The 24,468-nt window shown below is 44.2% G+C and overlaps 2 protein-coding genes across 4 annotated transcripts in view; both read right to left on the bottom strand.

Moving 5' to 3' along the window:
• Positions 1 to 157: 157 nt before the first annotated feature.
• On the bottom strand, positions 158 to 16,074 carry CRTAM (cytotoxic and regulatory T cell molecule). Its single transcript, XM_074848802.1, has 13 exons — positions 16,010 to 16,074; positions 12,452 to 12,598; positions 9,578 to 9,730; positions 9,239 to 9,370; positions 6,031 to 6,201; positions 5,397 to 5,468; positions 5,200 to 5,265; positions 4,868 to 4,990; positions 3,634 to 3,705; positions 3,017 to 3,121; positions 2,457 to 2,603; positions 1,998 to 2,081; positions 158 to 1,096 (listed from the first exon to the last, which is right to left on the bottom strand). The coding sequence occupies exons 1-13, from the start codon at positions 16,056 to 16,058 to the stop codon at positions 966 to 968; spliced, it is 1,452 nt and encodes a 483-aa protein (XP_074704903.1). The 5' UTR covers positions 16,059 to 16,074; the 3' UTR covers positions 158 to 965.
• Positions 16,075 to 18,782: 2,708 nt separating this feature from the next.
• The window catches only part of UBASH3B (ubiquitin associated and SH3 domain containing B), a 75,799-nt gene continuing 70,113 nt past the window's right edge, over positions 18,783 to 24,468 (bottom strand). For all 3 annotated transcript variants that reach the window (XM_074849033.1, XM_074849032.1, XM_074849031.1), the window contains exon 14: positions 18,783 to 23,749. In XM_074849033.1, the coding sequence (XP_074705134.1) occupies positions 23,612 to 23,749 (138 nt within the window). In that variant the 3' untranslated portion in view covers positions 18,783 to 23,611. The remainder of the gene's footprint in view (positions 23,750 to 24,468) is intronic.

The raw sequence follows: 24,468 nt of genomic DNA, 5'->3' as shown, positions 1-24,468 counted from the left end.
TTATTGCTCGCAGCCACTTCACGGGCTTTCATTTAATTCGGTGTTCAGAAAGGGTCTTCAGCATTTTTCTTACTTCTAGTGAGAACTGATAACCTCTAATGAGAAAAAGAAAGACAGCTTTCCCTTGTAATGTACATTTCCTTTATTTTCGGAATTCAGTTTTATCTTTCTGCCACAGAAAAAGGTCCCCGGTGATGGCGGGATGCAAAGCCTTGGCGATCCTCCTAGCTTGCCTGCTGGCAGGCGAGTGACATTGTCCCTGGGTTTGGAGAGTCCCAACATCCCCTTCACCTCTGCCGACCCCTTGTTTGACTCCCATCTCCCCAGTGACACCCCTGGGACCTTCGGAGATGGGGGAGACTGTAGCACCCAAATGTTTTTGGTTTCAGAGCCCCTTGCTCTGATGTTATCGTTGTACGGGTGAGGCAGAAGTCCTAGCAAGGGGGGACAATTTTATTTATTTTTTAACACTTTGGACATTAGGATGCCTTCTTGCTTGGTTAAATACAGCTGGATGTCCAGGTTTGGGGTCAGAATGAGATAATCCATGGTCCCAGTTTTTCCTGGGTTTCCTGCTCAGTCCCATCCTTACAGAGGAGGTGGCTGAAGCGTTACAGGAATATCTTCATATCCTGCGGTCCTCGGTGCTAACCGCCTGTTCCTTTGCCAGGACCCTAATTGCTGATAGGACCTGAGATGGGATTGATGAGCTCTATTTTTGGCAGTGATTAATTAAATCCTTTGAGGATTACAGGTAAATCACTGTGTTCATCGCTGATCGGTTTCTAGGAGCGTGGCTCCCATCTACCCGTCCCACCGTTTAAAGAAAAGCATTTCCAACTGGCTTTTGGATTGAGGGTGACTGTTTGTACTTCTGCTCCTGGAAAGCATATTGATATCTGAATGCTGTACTACAAGTACCGGGAAAGAGTGGTCTTACTGCACGTTGTACAGATTTGCCGTTGCTATACATCTGTTTCCTTTCCACATCCAAACAGTTTCTCACTTATTGCAATGTTTTTGTCTCTTGGATTCTTCTGTGTTGTTTCCACACATCCTTCTGTCACATACTGCACGTTGGGTTTCTGATTGACAACTGAAAGATAAACACACATTTATTACTGATTTTGTAAAGGAGGGGCTGTGTACCTGCTTGAAATAGGTGTTGAATTAGAGTGTTATAGAATAATAAAAGACAACATGCATTCCTAGAAGCTGTAAGGGCATCCATCCATCACAGCAAAGACTGAGATGCATGATGGGATCTAATGCAGGTTACACAATATTCAAGGCACTAATTTGTACTAGAAGTGGTTTAAATATTTCATATTTCAAAATATTTGAAAAAGAAGTCAAATTTTGAAAATATTTTGACAGTAATTATGAGCCCCCTTCTCTTTTAATACCATTTAGGTGCCGCAATAAACTCATGCTGAAAGATGTTGGCAAAGTTCCCTCAGTCTTGCCGTGTGGGCTTATTCACCTGCCCAGAGCTGACTTTGTTTAGACAAAAGTCCAAGTGTGGAGCAAAAATACTGCAGCTGAGGGGGCTGACAGACCTGCCTCATCTGTAGTCCCTGGCTGAGAACAGGACTGGTGAAGCACTGATGTTTTGTTGGTGGTAAAATCAGATAAGAGCCATTCAGGACAATTTAACAATAGTAGTGTTCACGGTATGTACCACACATATTGTTTTTAATAATGTTTCAGTAGGTTATATTTAGAAGCTAGATAAACCCATTGTGATTATCCAGTCTAACCTATCAAATAAAAAGCAATGGTTTTAATTTTGTATCGCTTCTGCATCACTCTTGCTGAAGCTGTAATATCTGTGGTGAACCTCCGGGTATGAAAGGTTTGCGTTTAGAATATTCAGGTTTAAAACATGCAATTTGCAAATATCCCTGTATAGTAAGATCGACTGCAATCTGCTCTGGCTGTGGTCAGTAGCAATGCTCTAACAGGAATTAGTTTATGTTGCTTAAAGCTTTTTTTACCGTGTCCGTTCTTCTCATGGCCCAGACTGTCTTCATTAGATTTGGATTTATAACTCTCCAGTGTCTGCTCTGAAACATCATTTTCTGTGCAGAAAACAAATGTAATTAAAATGATGAGATCTTTCCATGACTGTTCCTCATCCTTTGCCTTGAGCATAAAAATCCTGAGAGACTAGTTACAAAATGGGGGTTTGGTCATCCTGACCATCTAAGAGATATGCTCAAGGCAACAATTTTGTTGGCTTTTGTGGCACCTCCTGTCAGCTGAAGCGTGGCCCAAGGCCACCAGTTACAGGGATTCTTCAGCAGTTGTTTGCAACAAGTCACAGTCACTGTCTATGGGACATTTAATTGAGGCTGGAGGAGCTGTGTCTTGTCTCTGCTTAAGAGGGTCCTCAGCTCTCCAGCCCCTCTGAATAAAGCACTGTCAGCAGTTGCTTGGCCAGGGCCATCACCCACCTCTTTTCCACACTCCATGAGCTTTTTTCAGCTTCCTCATAAAAAGCAGGACAATGACGAGCAGCATGAAGATCAGAGCAGCCACCAAGATTGGCAGCAAGAGATTATTTTCTTTCTTTCTGATGCCTTCAGATTTCCGATCTTGCTCTGTAAAAGAGACAGGTGCATGTTTGTGTTGTTAAATAGCTTCCTCTAAATCTCTGGTAATTAAGACAAGAATGATATATCCTGGACCAGGCCAGATGAACATGGTGGGAGAGTGGAAGTCACCTCACTGGGCCTAATTTTAGGATGTGAGGTCAAATTTTTTCTTCTTGTATGAACAACAAAAACTGATTGAAATCAGTGGACTTGTGTTCCAGCACAACAAACAGTAAAATTTAGCTTTTTTCTAGATGATAAAAATGGTTGTGTTTCTGTGGTCTCCCCCCAAGATCACAAGCCAGCATTACCCTAGGGTACTGACAGAAGGTTTGGAGGTGGATACGTGGTCAGAAAGAACCAGCTTGGTGTAAGAAAGCTCGTTTCATGTTTGGAAGCTGTCATTACAGCGTTCGTACCGAAGGTGATGATGGAAATCACAGTTACATTTTCACTTGGTAGTGGGACTTCTGTCCTGGAAAGTTCCTCTTCTGTGACATTGCCACTGAATGCTGTTTCAGTCCCTGGAAGAATGGAAAGGAGAACAGTATTGCTCTGAAGGGCAAAGGGATGCTTAAGAAATGTGTATTTTCCCAGCAGCTTATAAGTGCAGGGCACCTGGTACTGCAGCAGAAAGGGACTTCTGGAGCCCTTGATTTAAAGTTCTGTGCTCACTTCCTTAACGCTGTAATTCGTTTTAATCTGAAGACCACCTAGGCTTTACGGACAGAAAATCCTCAGACTTTCTTACACATTGTTGAACTCAACATTTCCCATTCAGAGCCAAATTAAAACAAAGCTGAGCTTTGGTTCTTTGCTCATTTTAGCCTTTCCCTGTCCATCCGTTTGCTTCTTTTCCTTGCAAAATCATGAATGAGCATGTATCCTTTTCCTTAAAGCAGATATTTTTTTGGCATTCATATCCCTGATTACTCTTTTACTGTCTTCATAGCTCACAGTGGTGCAATAACCCAGTGTGAGAACCCCCGTCCTTTGCCACTGCCACCCTGATGCCACTGATGACGTAAGGTCGTACCGTTGGGGACACGATAACTCGACGAACCAGCCAGTTCTCCCTCTCCTGCTGCAGCTGGCGTTGCTTCGGACCCTGAGCAAACAGAGAGGTGAGCTCTGACTTTTCTTACGCACACAGACAATATATCCTTGTATCATTAACTTTGATTTATAAAACTAAAATGATCATGCGTGCTGTGTCTACCAAAACTTTATATTCATAAGAGATTTTCTTCCTTAGCAAGTGCACCTAGTGAAAGGCCTGTTAAAAGATTCAGGCTCCCTTTCCATGTATGTTTATCAATGTATGTATGAATTATTTATCGGGATGTAGCCATTCTGTGACATTTGTAATCACTGATGTAGCACTTTTAAACAAATATAAACAACAGAGTTCATGTATTTCTAAAACAGCCAATTGTTTCTGTCTTATAAGGAGCGGATGAGGGAACTGGGGTTGTTTAGTTTGGAGAAGAGGAGGCTGAGGGGAGACCTCATTGCCCTCTACAACTACCTGACAGGAGGGTGCAGAGAGCTGGGGATGAGCCTCTTTAACCAAGTAATGAGCGATAGGACAAGAGGGAATGGCCTCAAGTTGCGCCAGGGAAGGTTTAGACTAGGTATTAGGAAGCATTTCTTTCCAGAAGGGGTTGTTGGGCGTTGGAATGGGCTGCCCAGGGAGGTGGTGGAGTCCCCATCCCTGGAGGGGTTTAAGGTTGACCCAGCGCTGAGGGATCTGGTGTAGTTGGGATCTGTCAGTGCTGGGTTAACGGTTGGACTAAATGATCTTCAAGGTCCTTTCCAACCGAGATGATTCTGTGATTCTGTGTTTTTCCACTGCAGGGCCTGTCACACTAAGCAGGTGCGTGCACCCACCTTGGTGAGTTTTGGCCAACTGATCTGGGCAGTGAAGCTCTTAATTCTGCTGGAAACAACTCCTCAGTGCAGTAACTGCAGCCTGCTGTGTGCAGATAACCGTTGTTGCACAGTGCCATCTAGTGCAACTGGCCAGAGAAATCCCAGCCTGGGCTCACACCGTGCTGCGCCAGCGGCCGGGCTGGCTGCTGTTGCTAATGCTGATGTTGTTCTGCATCTTACGTGAGGGACTGCGTCTGCTTTCATGGCTGTAAAACTCCCCGCACAAGCAAGAAATGCTTTTTATGTAAGATGCTTGTTTGTAACATGGAATGTAATGCTGTTCTCTGTAACATTTCTGTCCTGGTTTGGTAAATTCGTGTAACTAAGACCAAACTTACAAGTAGATGTGACATCTGGTTGGAGGTTTTGCTGGGTTGGTGTTGACGCTGAGCTGGTAACTACTGTATCCTCTGGTACTGCGGAAGGAACAGCTGGTTGTTTGGATTCTAAAGGAACCCCCCCTGAACACAAGACAAAAATCAGAAAACACATTTTGCCATTGAACTGATCTTTGAAAAACAAACCTGCCCTGTACGCTCCGTGCTCCGGGCTGTTTGGCTGCTGATCAGTGGTTAGACTTACAGTCCTACCCTCGCACCTGCAGCTTCCCTGTCCTCTGGATATATTTAACACTACGAAATGAGGAAAAACCAGAAAGTGAAACCCTTACCAGTATGCTGTGGGTAGCTTGGAGCGGAGGCCGTGTCGCTGTTCAGATCTGATGCTGCTGTGGTCACTGAGGGAAAAACCAAAGCGGTTCTGAAGGCTGTGCAAAATGTCCCTCAGTGCTGATGGCAACTGGTGATAGAGGCTGTGTTTACCTGACCTGTGCATTAATTAAAAAGAGGCCAAGCAGTTAATGCCTACCTGCAGGTTGCTCGCTCTCAGAGACACGTGTATCCACCTCCAGCGCAGCTGGTGCAGGATTTGGTTTTGTCACTGAAAAAACCCAACAACAGTAGAACTTTCAGAGCGCTTTATAAGCATTTGCTGAATCAAGCAATCTAAGGAAGAATGAAGTAAGAATAATTAGATCCACCCTAAAGATGGGTAAATAGGCGGAAGGCAAGCTCTATTCTGAGAATTATTAAACAAGCAGCTTCAGCGTTAATTTACAATATTTACACCCTGCTAGCGTTCCGGATGGATGTGTCTAATATGCAGAAGACGTGGGAAGTTCACAGCTTTTTGAGAATATAATTTCTAAGTTGTCTTTAAAGCTTTAGGACAAACATTACCTGAATTCTAGCAGCAGCACTGGAGAACTGACCTGCCTGGGCTGCTGTGGTTTAATGTTTAATGAATTTTGAGGTAGTTAAGAAGCAGGAAAAAGCCCAGAAATCTTAGTTTGGAGTTCTTCTGTTGCCCCAGGTAACCGTCTCATTTAAAGATAGATTTGGGCAGTAGACTAAGGGCTTCAGCTTTGCCTACGTATCTGCATAACTTTCACCGCTTCAGAGTGGTAAAATGAGATAGCCTCTGCTGAAAGAGCCTGCAGTACCTGTCCTAGGGAGGTCCTCAAACTGGAAAGATGCCATCAGCTTCTGTCCTCTTAGTGTTTGGTGGTGAACGATGCAGCTGGCTGTTGAGCTGGGCCCATAGGCGAGGACTGTCAGCGTGCTGGTTGTGGTCCATTTCTTCCCATCAGCTTCTAACTTGTGCTTAGTGTCACCTATACACCCATTGGAAGAAAACATTTAAGTGCTTTCTAGTCAAGAGCAATTTAATGAAAAACCTTCCCGGCGCAATCTGCATTACCTCGCTGTGCTAAAGCAGCCCCTGGTTACTGTGCACAAGTGGTTCATTGTGTAAATGGATTACCTGGGAGCCCAAAGGCAGCAAGGTCATGTTTTCTTCCTTGGCAGCTGTGTAAGTGCAGACCTCGCTGCCCCTCCTGAGCTCAACCCAAAGCCTCTGCTCGTTCATGACTGACTGGGGAAATTCTGCTGCAGGGGCAGCAAAATGTCCAAACACCCACCAGCACTTTTGGTCCTTCCTGAACAGAATAAATTGCTTTGCTGTGTGGCACAGGCAAGCCTGGCCGGCAGTGGGGAGCCTCAGGGCAAGGACCTGCTGTTTCGCAGCACGACTGAGGTCTAGAAAAGTTCTGATTCTGCTATGTGATATCCAAGGGCATTGCATTTGTGTCTTAACAGCTGTGGATTTGTCACCCCAAACATAAAAAAGTTGTGCAGTATTTGTGCATATTGATAAATATGCAAAATAAATATTGATGTGCAATATTTACGTTTGCAATAAACCAACATTTATGTAACTATGAAATCCTGTACAAGTCCTCCATCATCCCTACGATGCGGGTTTGACTCTCCCCCTTTTTGCAGCTGGGGAAAGTTAAACACAAAGATTAATTGCCTTGCCATAATGACTTAAGAGTGAGCCATGTAACTTGTCTGATGTCCTCTAGGTAGTACTGACTTCTACTCATTTATACAATATGGAAAAATAAAGATGTATTTCATGTGACACAAGGAGACATGTTTGAATAGCTCTGGTGGAGAGGGAGGTTTTTTTCAAGTGTTTACCTTAAATACCCATAATAGCACAATAATTTCTACTGTCTGTTTATAATGTAGAGCTTCTCTGGAAACAAACTGATGCCTTCTCTTGATCTGTTACCCTTGGTAACACCTTTATTTCTTAAATTAAGGAAATTCCTTGTTTCAAAATTAGCCTTTGCAGATAACTTGCCGTATCACATAGACCAGTATTTCTCAACCGTCTTTTCCATACCCAGCAGGGTCATGTAAGAGCTCAAAAGAATTTCAAAGTGGTTTTGCTAGGAAGGAAATAATCTTTGTCAGCAACAGCTCAGTAATTACAGCTGGTTTGCCCCTGCTGAGCCCTGGTGGAACTGAGGTGCTACCAGTAATTAAGATGTATTAGCTATTTTCTGATTAGTATAAATATTTGCTGTAAGTGATTAAAGCTGAGAATGGAAAGGGGGGAGTGGAGTGGTGCTTGAAGACAGTCACCTTCAAAAAAAAAAGAAAGGCACATGCAGAAAGTTTGAGAAACAGTGAATTAGGATAGTGAATTTTTTCCTTTTGAATGCTCTAGTTCCCGTCTGCCACAAGCTGGCTACTTGGTGAAATCAGCACCTCTTTATGCAAATAGTCCTTCCTCTGAAAACCAGCTGAAACCCACTAATTGGGCCCAGCTTAGCCCCTGTGGTGTTTAACTGGTCCCAGAAGCCTGGGGGCTGGAGGGTCAGGTGGTCCCCACTAGTCTGGCTGGCTGGGGAAGTGCTATGAGGGCAACCGGGAGAGAAAGGTAAGCGTAGAGATTTGCTAAAATAAGCGGAGAAATGCATGGTGTATTGTGATATGTATTGTGGGAGGTGTTTAGTGTCTGAGTTGTGTGTTGTTACAAATCATGTAATTTACCAGGCCAGAACGGAGGTCGTTTCAAGTTTAAGGAAAGCCCTGGATTTAGAACAACACTGGGAAAAATGTATATAAAAACTCAGAGGTGGCATATTGCTTCCCTGAGCTCTGAATCACTTCACAGCTGGTATCCCCCAAACCCTTCCAGTCACACAGAGCCCTGCTTTTCCCAAACGCCTGCAGGATTTTCGGATCTGCTTTTCCAAGACCCACACGCTGCTCCAGAGCACCTTTCCCCCTGCAATTGCAGATAACTCTCTGCCCTGGCTTTCGTGTGCCTTGCTTAGCAGCTATGCTGCTTCCCCCGAGTGCAATTTCTTTAAGCGTAGGGCTTTATGCAGTTGCATTAATGCCTGTGTATCTGGCAGCCTGGATTTATTTTTTTTTTTTAGTCTTGCTTTCTAGCTATATTCAGGCCAGCACACTTCTTTTAGTGCTCTTAGTTAAAAAAACCATTTTGGGGCTGAGTGGGGAGGAAGATTACAGGCTAAACTTTGAATATGTTGTTTGATGATGCGAACTACAATTAAGAGCTTGTTAATACGTGAAAAGAAATACATTTGCATCTGTGGGTATTTTCCTCACACTTTGCTACAGATGCGCGTTTCCTCTCTGCTGTGCTACAGCTAGTAAGGTAGTTAATATTAGACGTGGCCTTCAGAGCAGCTATTTATATAGCACACAGGTTAAATTGAGCTGTGTGGTGGCTCCGTTCCTCCTCACGTGTGTCCACGAGATGGGTGCAGACCTCTTCTCTCTGGGGAAACTGTGGCAGGGTGGTGTGGGCTGTGTTTCCTGAGCTCTCTTCTTACTCCTGCTGGTGAGCTGCCTGGCTCAGAGCAGATGGATGAGAGAGAAAGGCTGCTTGGGGCAGGGGGGGGGGTGTGAGCTGCTCAGCAAAGCTGAGGAACATCTGTTTACTGGTTATAATGTGGAAATAGTTATAATGGATTTGAGAACTGACTTTATACTGGGGCTTTGAAAACTGCGCCTCCAGAGTTTTGGTTTCATTTTATTTCAGCGGAATTTCACACCAGACTCTTAAGGGATTTTGGTGCCAAGTGTTTTTCTGCACTGAATGTGAGCAAAGCAGATGAGCCCTCTGCCTTGCGCAGACACTGGAATTTAGTGCTGACTTTTCTCCAGACCTGCACCACGGGGGCCAAATTGTACTAAAGGAGTGGAGGATGAGTGGTAGTCCCAGCTGACGTGTTGCAGAAAGTGTTTCACCCTCTAGTGTTTTTAAACATGCCCAAGGCTGTTAAGAAATTGTTAGTAATCAATCCTCAGTCCTTTAACACTTACCAGGAAGCTCTATCCCGTTGTCCAACAGCCAGGTAATCTGGGGCTGTGGTTTACATCCTTGGGTATAGCAGGAAAGTGTAATTCTTCTTTCTGTGTCTTGGGATACTTCCAGTACTGGATTAGAAGGAGCAGCTGCAGCAATAAGATTTAGAATCAGTTATAGTACATCCTTCTACTTGGTTTTATGAATGGCGGCAAACACAGCATTATCTGGGGGGACTGAGCTAAGATTATGCTGTGTTAAGCACCGTACAATTGCATGCAAAAATGCAGGTCTGGAGTTGAGGAGCTGGCTCTGCTGTTCTGCTCCTCTGGAACAAAGCAGGCGAAGGAACTTACCCAAAACCTTAAGAGCCGTCGTCTTGCTTTTGAAGGGGGTGCTGTAGTAGAAGCATTTATACATGCCTTCATCGTGCACTGTTACGTTAGACAGTTGGATGGATAATTCATCCTTTGAATAATGGATAAGTTTGTACCTCTGATCTCTTAGAGCTGTAAGGAAAATAAAGCCCAGCATGCTATGTGTGTTGGTACATAAGAGGAAGACAGATAATCAAAGCAGTAATGAACGAGGATGGTTTTCTTTATTGGATTTTTTTTAATTCATCAACACTTGACATAAGGGAGCAGTTCTAGCACGAAGCATTCCTAGTGGGTGCTGCGCTAGTACAGAGGCAGCAGTAAACTGAGGAAGTGGGGGCAGGGGGGGTGTGTGTGTGTGTGCTGTCAGCAGGGAAGGATTACATGTTTTTTTTCTCACTTTTATTTTCAGGGGGTCTTATTCCTGTGTTCCCAGGTATTATAGCAATTTGGGTTCTTTAAGTGTCTAGGAGGATAAATATAAGCAAACCTTGGTGTGTGAGGACATGATATGTGGTCGGAAAAGTAGTATGAGTATAGAGCATAGATGCATGAACTGATGATCTTTCCCTTCCCCATTCCCCAAGCCTTTATTTGGCCTTGAAAAAAATCACTTCCCCTCTTTGGGTGTATTTTGTGATATATAAATGAAAGAGATGTGACCATAGTGTTATTAACTGGCTGTTTTGCTTCTCCTATCCTTGTCTAATTACCTTGATTTTAATGAGACCATCTCCTAGGATGTCTGTACTCTGCTGTATAGTTCCCTTTCTCTCTCTTGACTTTCTAGTCTCTGCTTCATTCTTCCCGCTGGATGACCCATGGGAGTCCTCAGGGTCAGGCCAGCAAGTCACATGGACTCTTCCCACAACCGCAGCACAGAAAGTGTAACATTCTGCCCTTAAATTGAACTGAAAGTGGGGATGTGTACCAGTCATTAGGGAGAAAAAGATCTCAAAAACTATTTTTTTTTTTTTGGATGAGGTCTTGTAACAGTACAGAGTTGGGAGAAAATCACAGCAGCACTATAATTTATGTAAGTGATTAAATATTAAAGGATTTTGAAATCACCATGATGTAAGGCTTGCAGCTAACTTCTCGTGTTTTTAGCTACAATGAGACTGGAGGGAACTGACTGACGAAGTGGTTTTTTGGAGAAGGAATATGACAGATTCACAGTGCTGATTCAGAATAAAAAATGAAAATGTCCGTATGCAGCGTCAAGTTTGGTTTCTCTCTAAATGAGGACTGTTTTCTTTTGTATTGCAAAAGGGAAATATTCAGTGTGTCTGACTTATCAAGGACCCAAATGCTTTGCAAGCTCTAGTCCTCATGGATGTTATATCGTGTCTTACTGAAGGATAATCATGGGAAGTTGAAACTATGGGCTGAATCCTCAGGTGACTTAAGACAGATACTGTTTTCACTCAGGTTAGAGTCTGCTTCTGTAGATACCAGTGGATATGTTCTTTCCCTAACCTTATTAAATTGCTGTGTCCACTCAGCAAAACTTTAAGCATCAAAAGGGCTAGAGCCATTAAAAGATGGAGGTGTTTAAAACTGGATACGGGCAGATTAAACCGTCTCAGTCCAAAATTGTTTGCGTAGAAAGGGAGTGTTTGTGGCTTTAGCCAGGGCCAGAGCAAAGAGAACTTGCATAAATGAAGGAATTCTTGCTACTCTCACCTACCTCTATGGTGTAAAATACTGAGAACATACATATATATGTTAAAAATAGAGATAACTGACGGAGAGGTGATTTCCTCTTAGGTCTTGTGATTCTTGGGTGCAGGATCAGACTAAGACTGCCACAGGGGGGAGGAACCCCTGCCATAGCCTGCTGTGGTTTTTGGAAGCCTGGATGTCAAAGCAGCATGGGGTGGGTTGCAATAGCCCTTTTTCCCACATTGATTAACTGTCAGTGGTTCAGCACTGAGTCTTTTTGGATCCCATTTGAATCTAATGGCTCATATTCATTATATGAGAGTACTGAACTTGGGATCCTGGATTCCGCAGGAAACAGTTCCTAATACATACATGTTTGAGTCATTTAAAATTGCTAATGAACACTCATCCCACTTGCTCTTGTAATTGAGTAAATAGGAGCAACAGTTACTCATGACATTTTCCATTTAGAAATATTTGCAGTACTTGTGGGATATATTGGTAGGCTGGTTTGATGCGGGTGGCAAGACCCAGTGTCTGGGATTCCCAGAGCAACCGAAGAGGACCCTCAGCTCCTGGGCAGTTTCAATGGGATTTGGATAAATCCCAGTCATTATCATTAAAACCTAAAGGCTTTAACAAGCAGGGATGCTGACTAGGTACTCTACAAATAGGGAAGACCAAGGCAGTCCTCATCTTGCAGAGCTGTCAAATTGGGACCAAGAGGAGAGAGGATAGAGAGACATGAGGTGTAGGGAGCAGAAGGGAACACAATAATTGTGACTTTGGCTTTGTCAGCACATATTAGAAATCACTGCTTGTTTTCTTGTTTTCTAAAAATTTCCTCTTGATGCACTACACTGAATTCCCTGATGAGCAGAAGAGTACCCAAGGCTTTCAGGCACATCCACTCCTATCTGTCTTGAACAGCAAGAGTGGGGTTTTTGTGCTAATCTCTTGGTGCTGGTGGTAACTACAGTTCATTGCTAAAAGCTCTGGGGCCAGACCACTCTTGTGGGGGTTTCCATTTCATCAGCTTCCTGCCAGAAAGGGGCTGGATGTAAAACCATCTCGAGTGGTTGGGTAGGAGGTGAGTCAGACTGGCCATGGGTGGGAGCAGGGAAAGCCCAGTTCTGAGTGACCCTCCAGCCCCACGTGGAAAGTGGGACACTCAGTTTTCACACTTACCCCGCTGGCTGTTGAGAAAAATGGCAAAACCCTGAGGGTTTAACCACTGCCGGGCAGAACTGTTGTCACCACTGAGGGTGCAGCGGAGTTTTAGGTCCTCTCCTTCCTTTAGAGTTACAGTTTCACTGCCAGCTTCTGAAAAATCCCCTGCCAGAGATGAGGGGGGAAAAAAACAAGTATTAAAATGTGACATAAAGCGACAATGTTTCGCACAATGTGTCAACTTTCCTTTTTTCAAGGGTGTAAAGTTTTTTCTACATTAGACTTGCCAATATGATTGTACTGATAAAAATAAATCACAGTCTTTAGGTCATTGCAGTCCCCCTTGTACCAACGTTTTGTGATCTTCACCTGCTAGCACAACCCGATTTAGTTATTAATCCTTATTCCACATGAGTCAGTGAAGAATTGCTAGCAGACCCATTTAATGCACGTTCTCCCTGTGTGTTAACACAAACATTAATTTTCATTATTCCATGTTACATTCTGAAGCTGTTGAACCTGATCTGCAAGCGTGTGCGACTGAGCAGTGAATGGTCAGCACCTCTGAAAAATGAGACTTTTTTATTCAGAAATTGTAATGCTGCAACTGCTTTGAACTGGCTTTGAAACTTCTTTTGAAGATAGGATCCACAAACCTGGCCTGGCACAGGTTACTAAAATGAAATTTCATCCTCTTTCCTCCCCGTTCATTTTACAGACAGGCAGTAAAGTGTGTTTTTCTCTCCAGACATTCTAAGATACATAATACACTTTGTGAAAATATTTGATGACCTGGAATGAATTGTGTTCTCCAGAAAAAAGCATACCCTGGAGAAATTACTAAGAGCAGTGCCTGGGTCAGAGTTAAGTAAATAGGCAGTAAGAGGGTTTTATTTTTGATTCCTGTTTTGCGTGTTTTGATTTTATTTTCCAGGTAGCTCTCTGCTGCAAGTTCCTACTGCATACATGAACACTGCAGTTTCGGGAACAGAGTATTTCTGGGCTTCAGGAAAGCTTTGAATTTTCTTAAAAACATTTAAAAATGTACCAGAAATGAAGCTATCGTAGGGTGCTCTTGCTGGACCTGATCTTTTACCACTAAAATCGGAGGAAGGGCTTGTCTCCCTGTAGTTTCCCATGGGGGTCTGCTTTCATGCCTCACCCTTGAGTTGAGCAAACCTGACATTTCCCACGCTAGAGGTGGCCTGGAAAAATGGTCAGTGATGTAGCTTGGAACTTCACAAATAGCAAACACACCACAGATCTTTTATCGTTCTTCACTAGCTAATCTTTGGAGGCTATAAGCTTGTAGAAGAGATTTCCTTGTAATAGCTCAATATTTTAATTTCCAGATTTGTGTGATGTATGCTGCTTTAACTGAGGAGAAACTGTGCAGTGTGGATCTACTGTCTGTCCTTACTGCCAGGAGACACCACAGGCCAGGTTCAACTGAATCTCTGTACGCCAGTGAAGCCTTATGGAATTTAGAGCGCCCATAACTGCTTTACCATCACATATGGCACATCAGTGCCTTTGGCTTATATTTCCTCTTGATCCCACCTCCATTTACTAGGGCTAGTGTCTCAGCTGGTTTCTCAGGGCTTGTGCCACATGGGGGTCATTTGCAGAGGAGCAGTAGAAAAGGAGAACCTCCTTGCATGGGTTTCACTTGTGAAGACCTGTGGCAGGAGGGGCATGTTCTTAAGGTAGGAGAGAGGGCTTTGTGGTTTTCCACGGGGCCCTTCTGCATTTTTTCATAGTGACAGTTTCCTGTCTAACAGCAGTGTGGGGTCTATAAAGTCACACCTTTTGAGGTGAGAGCAGCAAGACTGAACAAGAAAAGGTGGGAGTGAAAGCAGCCCCCGGAACAGAGCATATATGTAATTTCCATGAGAGACCATAGCTTCATTCCGTCTGTAACTCAGAGGTCAAATTTCCTTCCTTGTATAGGAGGCAGTTTGATGTGGCTGTGGTCTTCAAGCCACTGTAGCCCACCACAGGACAGTCACTGGGGTGTGGGAGATGTTCCCATGCCAGCTCTAGAAGACAGTGGTTCTTGTACTGTGTGGATCCCTGGTGCCCCAGCTACCTGGGAAAATGAGCCTGGCATCAAGGACAGTGATACAGTCACCTTCTTGGCAAGAAAGGGCAACAATTTCTTGCTAGAAATTGCAGGATGCAACTGAGCGGAATGATTCATGCCTCTGGTTGCTATTATTTCGGCCCTCAGAAAGTGCACAGAGATCTTGTTGTGGTGATATGCACTCAGTGTATCATTTCAGAGTTATCTTTAAAAATGTAGCCTATAGAGACATCCTGTTTAATGAGTTATTTTTGACCTGTGGGCTGTCGACCCGCAAGTGCGAGTCTGAATTAATTCTGATGGCCAAGAGCAGCTGGTAGTTGTCAGCAGGTACAAATTCATCATGCAGGGGTCTGTGGTAATATCGGGGGAAGAGGGGTTGTACAATCAGGGTGGAAGCTGCTGATTTGGAGCAAGTCTAAAGGGCACTGCAAGTGCCAGTTCAGCTAGGATATAACTGGTAGCTCCTTAAGGCCTGGCTGCTGTTAGTCAATGCTAATAAAATATGCTAAGCATATTACAGAATGTTTTGTCACTGCTTAGACACTGAGATTTCACGTGGCCTCTGTTAACGATACCTTGGTGCGTGAGAGTATTAGCAAAGTGTCAGCGATAGCACTGCTATGGTTTCAGGTCCAGCATTTAAGAAAGGAGAGGGACTATTGCTTCGGCCAGCACCAGGCTGTTCTTCCCGCAAAGGTCGGGAGTGAAGCCTGCAAGAATCCTGAGCTGTAGATAGCTGTCTTGCTGCTTTCACAGAATCATCTGTGTTGGAAGGGACCTTGAAGATCATCCAGTTCAACCGTTAACCCAGCACTGACAGATCCCAACTACACCAGATCCCTCAGTGCTATGTCAACAACCTCCAGGGATGGGGACTCCACCACCTCCCTGGGCAGCCCAACAGAATCACAGAATCATCTAGGTTGGAAAGGACCTTGAAGATCATCTAGTCCAGCCGAACTTTCCTTATTTGACATGGTCAGATATGAATCTCTCGCACTGTCCTGTGTATGAAAGGCAGGAGAATAGCAAAGCAAAGCTACATCCTCTAGTAGCAGTAAGGAGATTGAGCGTTTAAAGCGCTTTTCATTTTCAAAGTGCTCTGCAAGTGCTTTCTAAATTGCTCTGACTTCTGATATTAACCTCTTTTTACATAATACATGAACAAAGGCATACACAGATATCCAAGCCATGGAAAGTAAGCAGCGATTCGCTGTCCAAATTTAAGGGAGAATCTTTTGATTTCCCAGTGCTTTGCCATCTCAAGCATGCTGCTAGGAGGTGAATGGGTTTTATCAATAATGGGTTTGGGAATCAGCTGGAATTCGGCACCAGCGTGCTTTGGAAATTGGGTGACAATGCAGCATTGTCAAGAGGAAAACAATAGCAAAGCTGCCTTGCATGTGGTGTGCTGGAGCTCTGGAAATAGAGTTCTCCAGGCTGGACTACTTGCAAAGAGGAGATCATGTAAGAAAACGCGTATCACTTACCTTGCATCAGGAACAGAGCTGCGACGTGTAGCACCCAGGTGAAAGTCATGTTGCGGCGCGGGCGCCGGCGGTCTCTGTTGACTTCCTCCTTCTGCCGGGGCTGCTACGCAGCAGGTCCCTTTTCAGCACGGGGGCAGCAGATTTACCATGACTTCATCACCATTCTCTGCCTCCTTTCCTCTTCTCTGCTGTTCCACTCTCCTCTCCCCCGTCTCACGTTTCCTATGTGTTGGTGACTGCTGAGAAGTCGGTGACCTCACAGGTCTGTAAAATTGTGGTGGTTTGACCTTGGCTAAATGCCAGGTACCCACCAAGTCGCTCTATCACTTCTCCCCCTTTCCCCTTTTTTTCTCAATAGGGCAAAGAAGGGAAAGAAAATAAGACAGGAAGACAAAACAACCCTTGTGGGTAAAACAACAGCAGTTTTAATATAAGCAAAGCGAAGCAAAGGTCCGCGCGCGGAAGCAAAAAAAAAGAAAACAGATTTATTCTCTACTTCCCATGAACAGGCGATGTCGGGCCTTCTCAGGAAGCAGGGCTCCCATACGCGGAGGGGTTGCCTCGGAGGACCAAGGGTGACCCCACCCCCTTCCTCCTTTCTCCCAGCTTTATACTGAGCAGACGTCATATGGTCTGGAATATCCCTTTGGTCAGTTGGGGTCAGCTGTCCTGGTTGTGTCCCCTCCCAAGATCTTGCCCACCCTGTCCCACTGTGGGGGGGGAAATATCAGAAAGAGCCTTGGTGCTGTGTAAGAACTACTCAGCAGTAGCCACACCACCAGTGTGCTATCAACACCCTGCCAGCTCCCAACATAAAACACAGCACCATGAGGGCTGCTACAGGGGAAAACCAATTCTGGCTCAGCCAGACCCGGTACAAAAATGAAACTGGTGGGCAACAGGACTGGGGGTGCTTCACCTTGCACCCCCTCCAGCTCTGTCTCACTCAGGGGGAGAGATGTACGCAGGGGGAAGAAGGTCAAGAGAAATGTGGGCCTGGGATAACCCTGCCGGGGACCCCCTGCAGTGATCCTACATGTGCACAGTGTGCAGGATGTAATTCCCCGAGATGGGGAGGCACCAGGAAGGTGGAGACCACTGTAGTGCAGTAATTGGCAAAGGTTGCTTGAAAACCCAGCTGGGTGGTTTAAATCACTGGAAACGAAAGTCTTGCATCACTCTGTATCTTGTACTGCCACGTGCACGGGAGGTTTGCCCTGCTCCGCTTGCAGGGATCCTGGCAAAACCAGTAACGAGAGGAAGGTAATTTGCTGCGTGTGGTCTGTGGCTCTCCGGGGAATGAAGAGTATTGGCGAGGGGGTTGTGACAGGTTCGCTGAGCACGGAAGCGTGGGGCAGAGGATGACTGCATCAAGGAGGTCCCAGAGGACCGGTGGCAGAATTTGGGTTTCCCGTGTCCCCTTGCAGGTCTGATTATTTCAGGAGCAATCTGGGGCATAGCAAAATTTTTGTGTCTCTGGGGTGCACAGCGTCCAGTAAGATCACAAGGTTTATCCAAGCCTGTTGTAGGCAGAGCCTCTTTTCATGATGTAGCCATGTGTACTGGTTTCCAAAATGCTTTGGCTGATTCTACTGGCACTTCTCTGCAACTGCCCAACACTTGGTGCAAACGATAACGCACTCAGAATGAGCTGACTTTTTAATAAGATAAGAAATACAGTTTAAAAACTGTGTGTATTTGCAGGACATGGGTTTGAGTGAACTGGATAAAATGGTTAATTATAAATACCTTATGCAATTTTAATTGATTAGAACCTGTTTCCATTAAACTTTCAGGTGCATGTAAGTGCATCATTCTATCAGTGTATATTTGATTGATAAAAGCTATGGCTTTTATGTTAATCATAATATAATCAGTTTTACTGGAGCTGTAGGCCACAAAGTTTAGTGTAGATAGTTGGTTTGAAAGGGAAGAGCCTCACTGGCTGATAAAACTACTGCTGGATTGAAAAATCCAGACCAGGAAAGAAGATATGTGTTGTCAAGGCAAGCATTGCTTTGGTTTAAAGTTGTGCTTCCAGTTCCACACATCTAAACCTGACAGTAAAATAACTCTGGGGAAAAAAGCCATCACGCAGTAGAGGCACTGAAGCGACCTGCCTCCAACCCAGAGGAAAAATTCCATCCCTGGGCAGTAGATGGAAAACCAGACCTGAGATGGTTTTGTGCCATCTGCTGTCAAATAAATGAACTTCATCTTCAGAGGAGGGAAGGAATATGAAGCTCAAATTCCCCCTTCTCCTTAATGCTTCTGAGGCTTACAGCCCATCCAGGTGGGCATCCCGAAGCGGGATGTGGTGAGGGCAGCACTGCAACCCAAACTGAGAAACAGCCCTGACTCCCTTCTTGTTTCAAGGTCCCAGTACAGCTCTTCTCTAGATTTATGCCCTGTACAGGCATTTCTCCTACCTACATCTCGCTGGAGCCATGGAACATATTGCTCAGGTGCACCCCAGCAGCTCACGGGCCCCTCTGAAGGGGCACTTCATCGAGGGTCTGTGTCAGAATGCTCACTCCAGCAAAGTCCAACACACTCGAGAGGAAGATTTAAATAGGAAGGGCAAGGTGTGGGTGCGTGGCATCTTTATTAAATCATCTATGAGACGTTTTTGTCCAACTTCCAAGAAATCCATTTAATATTGTAAGCAAATTAAAATGCAGTGGTTGTTTTAACAGTTGTTAGCACTTGAAACTGAGATTAAAAACAACCAACCAACCCCCCCGCCCCCCCCAAAATAAAAAAATACAGATGTCACAGGTAATTACAGCTATTTTTGGCAATACAATTATTGGTTTTTTTAAACAGCAAACATTTTTCTCAAATAAATACAATCTGCTCACACTAAAAAACATAATAAACAGAATGATACAACAGGTTTAAAATGAAAAAAAAAAAAAGTATCCACTGATAACATCAAGTTTTAAGAGATGTCCACAGAGAGAAACTTCAGAAAATACATTTTAATGGCAAGTAATAAAGGAACTGGCTGTGTGTTTTCAGTTATGTAGCATGTATGGTTCATGAATATTCCCCAGGGAAAACGTTTTTGAGGAAGTGGTGAGAAGTAGCGATTTAGAGTGTATGCAACCAATCACGCTTACCACTTAATTATTTTTTTTGTCGTTCATTCATTCACCTTTTTAAGCATGTCTGTTATCACCATCATTTCACGTGTATCTTTTTAAGTTCAAATAATTTCCTCTGTGCTTAGGCTCCTTTTTAAAAACAAACCAAAACAAACCACAAACCAAACCTATTAAGTCTCCCTTTCTAAACAATAGTTTTCATGGAATTTCAATACATTTTAAGTCGTGAAGCGTCGCAAACTAATTTCCAGCTCTGGGTTTAGGTGAAGGTTAGTTGACTACAGCCTAACTCAATTATCTAGAGTCCCTCTTTCTGCAATGAACATGACTATAATCAGACACTAAATCTTACCCTACTTCTGCATGCATTTCCTAAATCAGGACTGGAAGGGCTGAACCCCGCACAGATATGAGTCCTCCAAATTCCTCCTTCAGTCAGTGGTAGGTGGGGGGGAGCAGCTTCATCCCAAGCTTGAGGAAATCATGAGGAATCTTCCTCTTTGTTTCCCTGGGCTCTGGACCAGGCCTTTGTAAGGACCCACAGGACCCAGAGGGAGAGTTTACAACCCCTCACATCCAGTGCAGTACGCAGGAGCTGAGCAGAGGGGCTGAGTTTGTCACAGTGCTGTACACAACCCCCTCCCCATCCTCTGACTGTTTTTCCCCAGAGCTGCAGTACCCGTGTCCCTGAGATATTGCTGCTCTGGGGGGTCAGGGCTGCACATACAAAATCATACGCTGGGAAATGGCGTTCTAGCATCCCTTCTACTCTGTTTTGTAGAATTACCACTGGCATTGCCTTCATTGAAGATAATTCTTGTAAGTAACCACTTATTTGGTGATGTAAATGATCCCTTTCATAATAACGTTGACATTAGAAGCTAACACCAGAGGAGAGAAGGAGGCTCCTACCATCAGCTGACTTCTTTCTGAAACCGTTCAGACTGAGTAAAAAGGGAAATATTTTTTTTTCTGGAGTCACGGTCTGGATCCTCAGTTCGCATAAGCAAGCAGAGCTCTGTTGATCTGAGTACACAGTGTCCCTTTACTCGCAGAGAACCTGGCTCCGTGCTCAGCGCTTTGAAGGGTTTGGCTGTAGCTGCCACTGCACTAAATGTAAGGGAAACGCATGAAACTTTAGATCTGGTACCTGCATTAAACTAGCAAGGTATCCCCAGGCAGAGCGAGATATAAAGTCTAGCGATAAGGACAAACTCTTGATCAAACCTGAGCTTTTCCAAATACCCTGGTTTTGACCTTCTGGTGCTGAGTGTCATCCTGTCAGCTGCTGCTCTGCTAGAATTTGATTCTGCACTTTGATTCTTGTATTTTTCTAGCCCAGTCCTGAAGTTGCAGTTTATGAAAACACTGGACTAGCAATTTATTCTTGGCAGATTTCCAGCTGTATTCCTTAATTGGGAAGAGAGGGAAAAATCTAGGAACTGCTATTTGTCTCCTATCCCCTAATTAAACTGTTGGGATCTGATGCAGCTCACAGTGAAGGCCAGGAAAACACTTGCATGCACTTTAGGTAGATCAAGTCTAATGTTCTTCTGGGACAAAACACTGAGGTGATGTTAAATACACATTAATGAGCAGCAATGGAGGGAAAGTGAAGCAGCAATTGTTTTGTATTCTTAACATCTCAATTACAAATTTAAAAGGAACATTTTTTCTTCCCCCCCCGCCAATAAGCCTTATCAACATGAGACTACTTAACACAAACCCCCTATGAGAAATCAGAATGCTAGAAAAAAAATAAGATTTTTCTTTCTGACAGAGATTCTTGACACCTGAAAAATCTGAGATAAGACTACAATTGTCAAAATACTTTCCCAAACATCCAAAAATATATATTTTTTAAGAAGCGAGTATTTTAACATCTACCTTCTCAATCAGGACACTCTTTTCTATATTACTTACTATATGCAAAGATCAGCTAGTACAATATTCAAACTGTGCATTCAGGTTTTGTTCCCTCTCTGTTTCATGCTTCTGTCTAAATAAACTCCTTGTCAAGTCACTGAACTGCAGCAGGACCTGAGCAGCCTCCACTGGTTTGTACAGGCAATATGTGTTGCCTCAAATTACACCTTGCTGGCCCGTAGCGTGAAGCAAAAAGCAGCCTGGAGAATTGCACGTGCATCACTAACCAAGTTAGTTTTGGTGTGATTGTCATCTATTTAGATTTAAACTCTTTGCAAATTTGCAGTGAGTAAGCGTGGAGGAAAACAAGCCTGAAATGCGCTTCAGAACGTCTGTACGCAGCCAAAAATAGTTTAAATTACAGTTAAAAACTAAAGTGACAGCAGTATAACTGCACGGGGGCAGTTTCTTCTGTCATCTCATAAGTTATCTCCCTGACTTTTCAGTATACATCCCTGGTATAATAATGCACTTACGAATGGCCTACTGTGTATTACATAGTCATAAATGTATAAATAACGGACTATTGTTATGGTTTGTGACAACGTATCTATTGCACAGGACAAGCTCTCTGCTGACTCAAAATGTACAGAATCTGGTGTACTCTCCCTCGCAAGCTCAGTAAAACCCAGACCCAAAGCTGAGCTAAACCCCCTTAAGATTCGTTATATCGCAACTGCTGAGCGTTTTGCCTCATTTAGGAAGAAGGGATTGCGGTTTATCTCTCCGTATTTGTTCTGACTGCTGAAGTGCAGCTCAGCCATATCCTACTGCAGGTGAGACCAGGCCTGCCGAAGGCTTAATAGGTTAAAAGAAACCAACACAAAACAAACTTTGGTCTTGTTATCAATAACAAGTCTTTGTCAAAGTTGTCCAGTATCAACTTCTGTGCGTAGTGAGGACACTAACGCTTTCTGCAGAGGAAAAGCTGGGCAGAAGAGGGGTACTTAGGATGCCAGAATTTCTTTCCTGGTACTTCTGAACTTGCCTTTGACGCTATTTATGGGAATACTCAGACTTAGGGCCCGAACCAAGAAAGAAGTCTGCTTAAATCCTTTTTAAGCACATTTTTAAGTACCTTCTGGAAGTGAGCCTACACTGACAAGACCCATACAAATGTCTGCAGGAGCTTTTTGACCCAAGGCTGATGACTTAAAGTAATATTAATCTGAAAGAAACCTGCTCTGAAGCCAGTTTATACTATAAACTACCCACTGTGGTGCATCTTGCACTCTCCTGTGAAGCAGCTGGTGCTGGCGTCTTTCAGGCTGTCGCACTAAGAGGTCGCTGCTTGTGATTTCAAAGATTGTAGCTACAGATGGAAAACCTTCTCTTCCCCTTCTCCCCAAATCATCCTAAGCCTTCCCCCACCAGATAAATATCATCGTAATAGGCCAAAGTATGTTGCTCCTACATTTAAATGTACTGTTTTTTCAGCTCTGCTTTGTCTTTATGGCAGATGGCACTTAGGAATTAAGGAAAAGGAAGCAAAGCATGCAGCCGAGGCTAAATTTTGGTGTCTTTTTGATTTGATTACCTCCTGAAGAGAGCTGCTTACTGCAGAATCTCACCAAGGCTGACAGAAAAGCTCACAAGGGACAGAAAGCCACCACTGAGTAAATGACTGGCACAAAATCTCAGTATAAAAGGGAAACTCTTTTTCCAAGGTCTTCTGAAGGGAATTTAAACCACACAAACACTTTAGGCTGGGTCTGTGCACATGGGTGGTTTTCAATAACCTAAATAAAGGAAAAAAAAAAAAAAAACAAAAAAACAAACCAAACCCCAACTTTCTAAATCTGTCAGGTTTGGTTGGAAAAGGCTTATTTCATCTCCACTTAAAAGAAACTGCTCCCAGTCTTTGTTCCCAAAGGTGCTGTCTTTTGATGTGCAAACTTCATCTGTAACTGATGTGAAACTCAGTTTTCTTCTGGCATGGATCAGCATCAATCAATCTTTGCATCCACGGTATGCCCAACACGACACCTAACCCAGTGCTCAAATAGAGGAGAGGAATAATCTGATGCTGCCTGCAGAGGCATTGCTGGACTCTCATTTCCAGCTGGTGGCGATAGGCTTTATGGAAGGTGCTGAGAATTTGGGGGTAGTGAGTGAGGGGGTTGTCAACACGTGGTCCTGAACAAGTCTGCTAATGCTTTGCAATGACAGTAGTGAAAAAAACCCCAGCATCCTGAATTGCTCAACTTTCACACAGTGCTAGTTGTTTCTAACGCGGTACAGAAGGCAGTGAAAGCTACTGGTGTTATCAGAGCTCTGTTCAAGGTGGGAAAATCTACCCGAGCTACTGACTAAACAGAGACTCCCTGCTGTGCAAGAGCTTCAATCTGTATCTTAATATTTTTCCCTCGGATCGCCCCCTTTTGTATTTGCCTAGTTGTAAATAAGAATTTTTGCATGACTGTGGCTGTGAGAGATATGCTAGAACAGCTGTTTTGTGATCCACTGAACATATCATGACTATTTTTCCACTGTCAATAAACACAAGAAAGAAGAGACATTCTCCAACGCTTAAAAAGGCCATGGGTTTTCCTTGCTCGTGTAGCTTTGCTCATTCTTGTAGTAAGGTTTCTCTCCAGTTAAAGCCTCCAGTTGGTCCGTGTGTGAGAGGGAGGATGGGGGGGTCCGTAAGCTGCCAAACACCTGTATCTCCCAGTTCTTCGCATGAACAAAACCCCAGGTATGGAATCTGTGTGGAAAGAGATGGAAAGAAAGGCAATGAGCAGGGATTTTGCTGTGGAAGGAAGGAGCTCCCCTAAAAGGACTGGAGTCCTGCTGCGCTACTGCAGTATTTCACTCTCTTCTCTCTCTTTCCCTCTCCACAAAGTCCATTTTCAGAAGATGACTGTAGGGCCGGAGTGTGACAGCCAGACTTTGTGCAGCACTGTACAGGCAAAACACTGGGAGAGGTAGACAATACCCTTGGAATGAAGTTTAAATATGGACCAGTTCAAACCAAAGATGTCCCGCTGGTTGACAAGGTCCCAAATCCTGAAAGCCAGCACAGCCATGGAGGAGAAATACGGATGCTGCTCTGGCTCAGGTGTCCTCAGATCAAGTATCAGCGATGAACATCCCAGAGAGTCTGCAGGGCTGGCAGGGGACAGTGCCATCTCCCTAGCCAGGGCGGGAGTGAAGCAATGAAGGCAAAGACCCCATTTATAATTATCAGCCCTTTTCCGTGACCATGCAAAGGTCTTTAGGGTGAAACGAGAAGGGGAAGTGCTGCAGGGCAGAAGTGCCCTGTTAACTGTGGTTAGGGTGTTTTCAGCACTGGAGGGCACTGTGGGAGTCTCTGTACAGCCCCGCTATCTACAAGCATAAAGCAGAGTCGCTGCAAGCCCATTTGTAGGTGGGCATCTGATCCCGTGCTATCTGTTACAGAAGTGACACGTTAAGATAAGCCTC

Source organism: Strix aluco, chromosome 23, assembly GCF_031877795.1.
Source record: "Strix aluco isolate bStrAlu1 chromosome 23, bStrAlu1.hap1, whole genome shotgun sequence".
Taxonomy (NCBI): Eukaryota; Metazoa; Chordata; class Aves; order Strigiformes; family Strigidae; genus Strix; species Strix aluco.
Note: the sequence above shows the minus strand (reverse complement) of the source record. Positions and strands in the feature narration are given on the sequence as shown.

What these genes read in the sequence shown, in the direction of transcription:
- CRTAM (XM_074848802.1), bottom strand. Translation starts at nt 16,058, where the DNA reads ATGACTTTCACCTGGGTGCTACACGTCGCAGCTCTGTTCCTGATGCAA. An exon ending in GATTTCCATCATCACCTTCG is followed by an intron (nt 2,604 to 3,016) that starts GTACGAACGCTG and finishes TCTCTTTTACAG; the next exon opens with AGCAAGATCGGAAATCTGAA. An exon ending in TCATGGAGTGTGGAAAAGAG is followed by an intron (nt 2,082 to 2,456) that starts GTGGGTGATGGC and finishes TTTTCTGCACAG; the next exon opens with AAAATGATGTTTCAGAGCAG.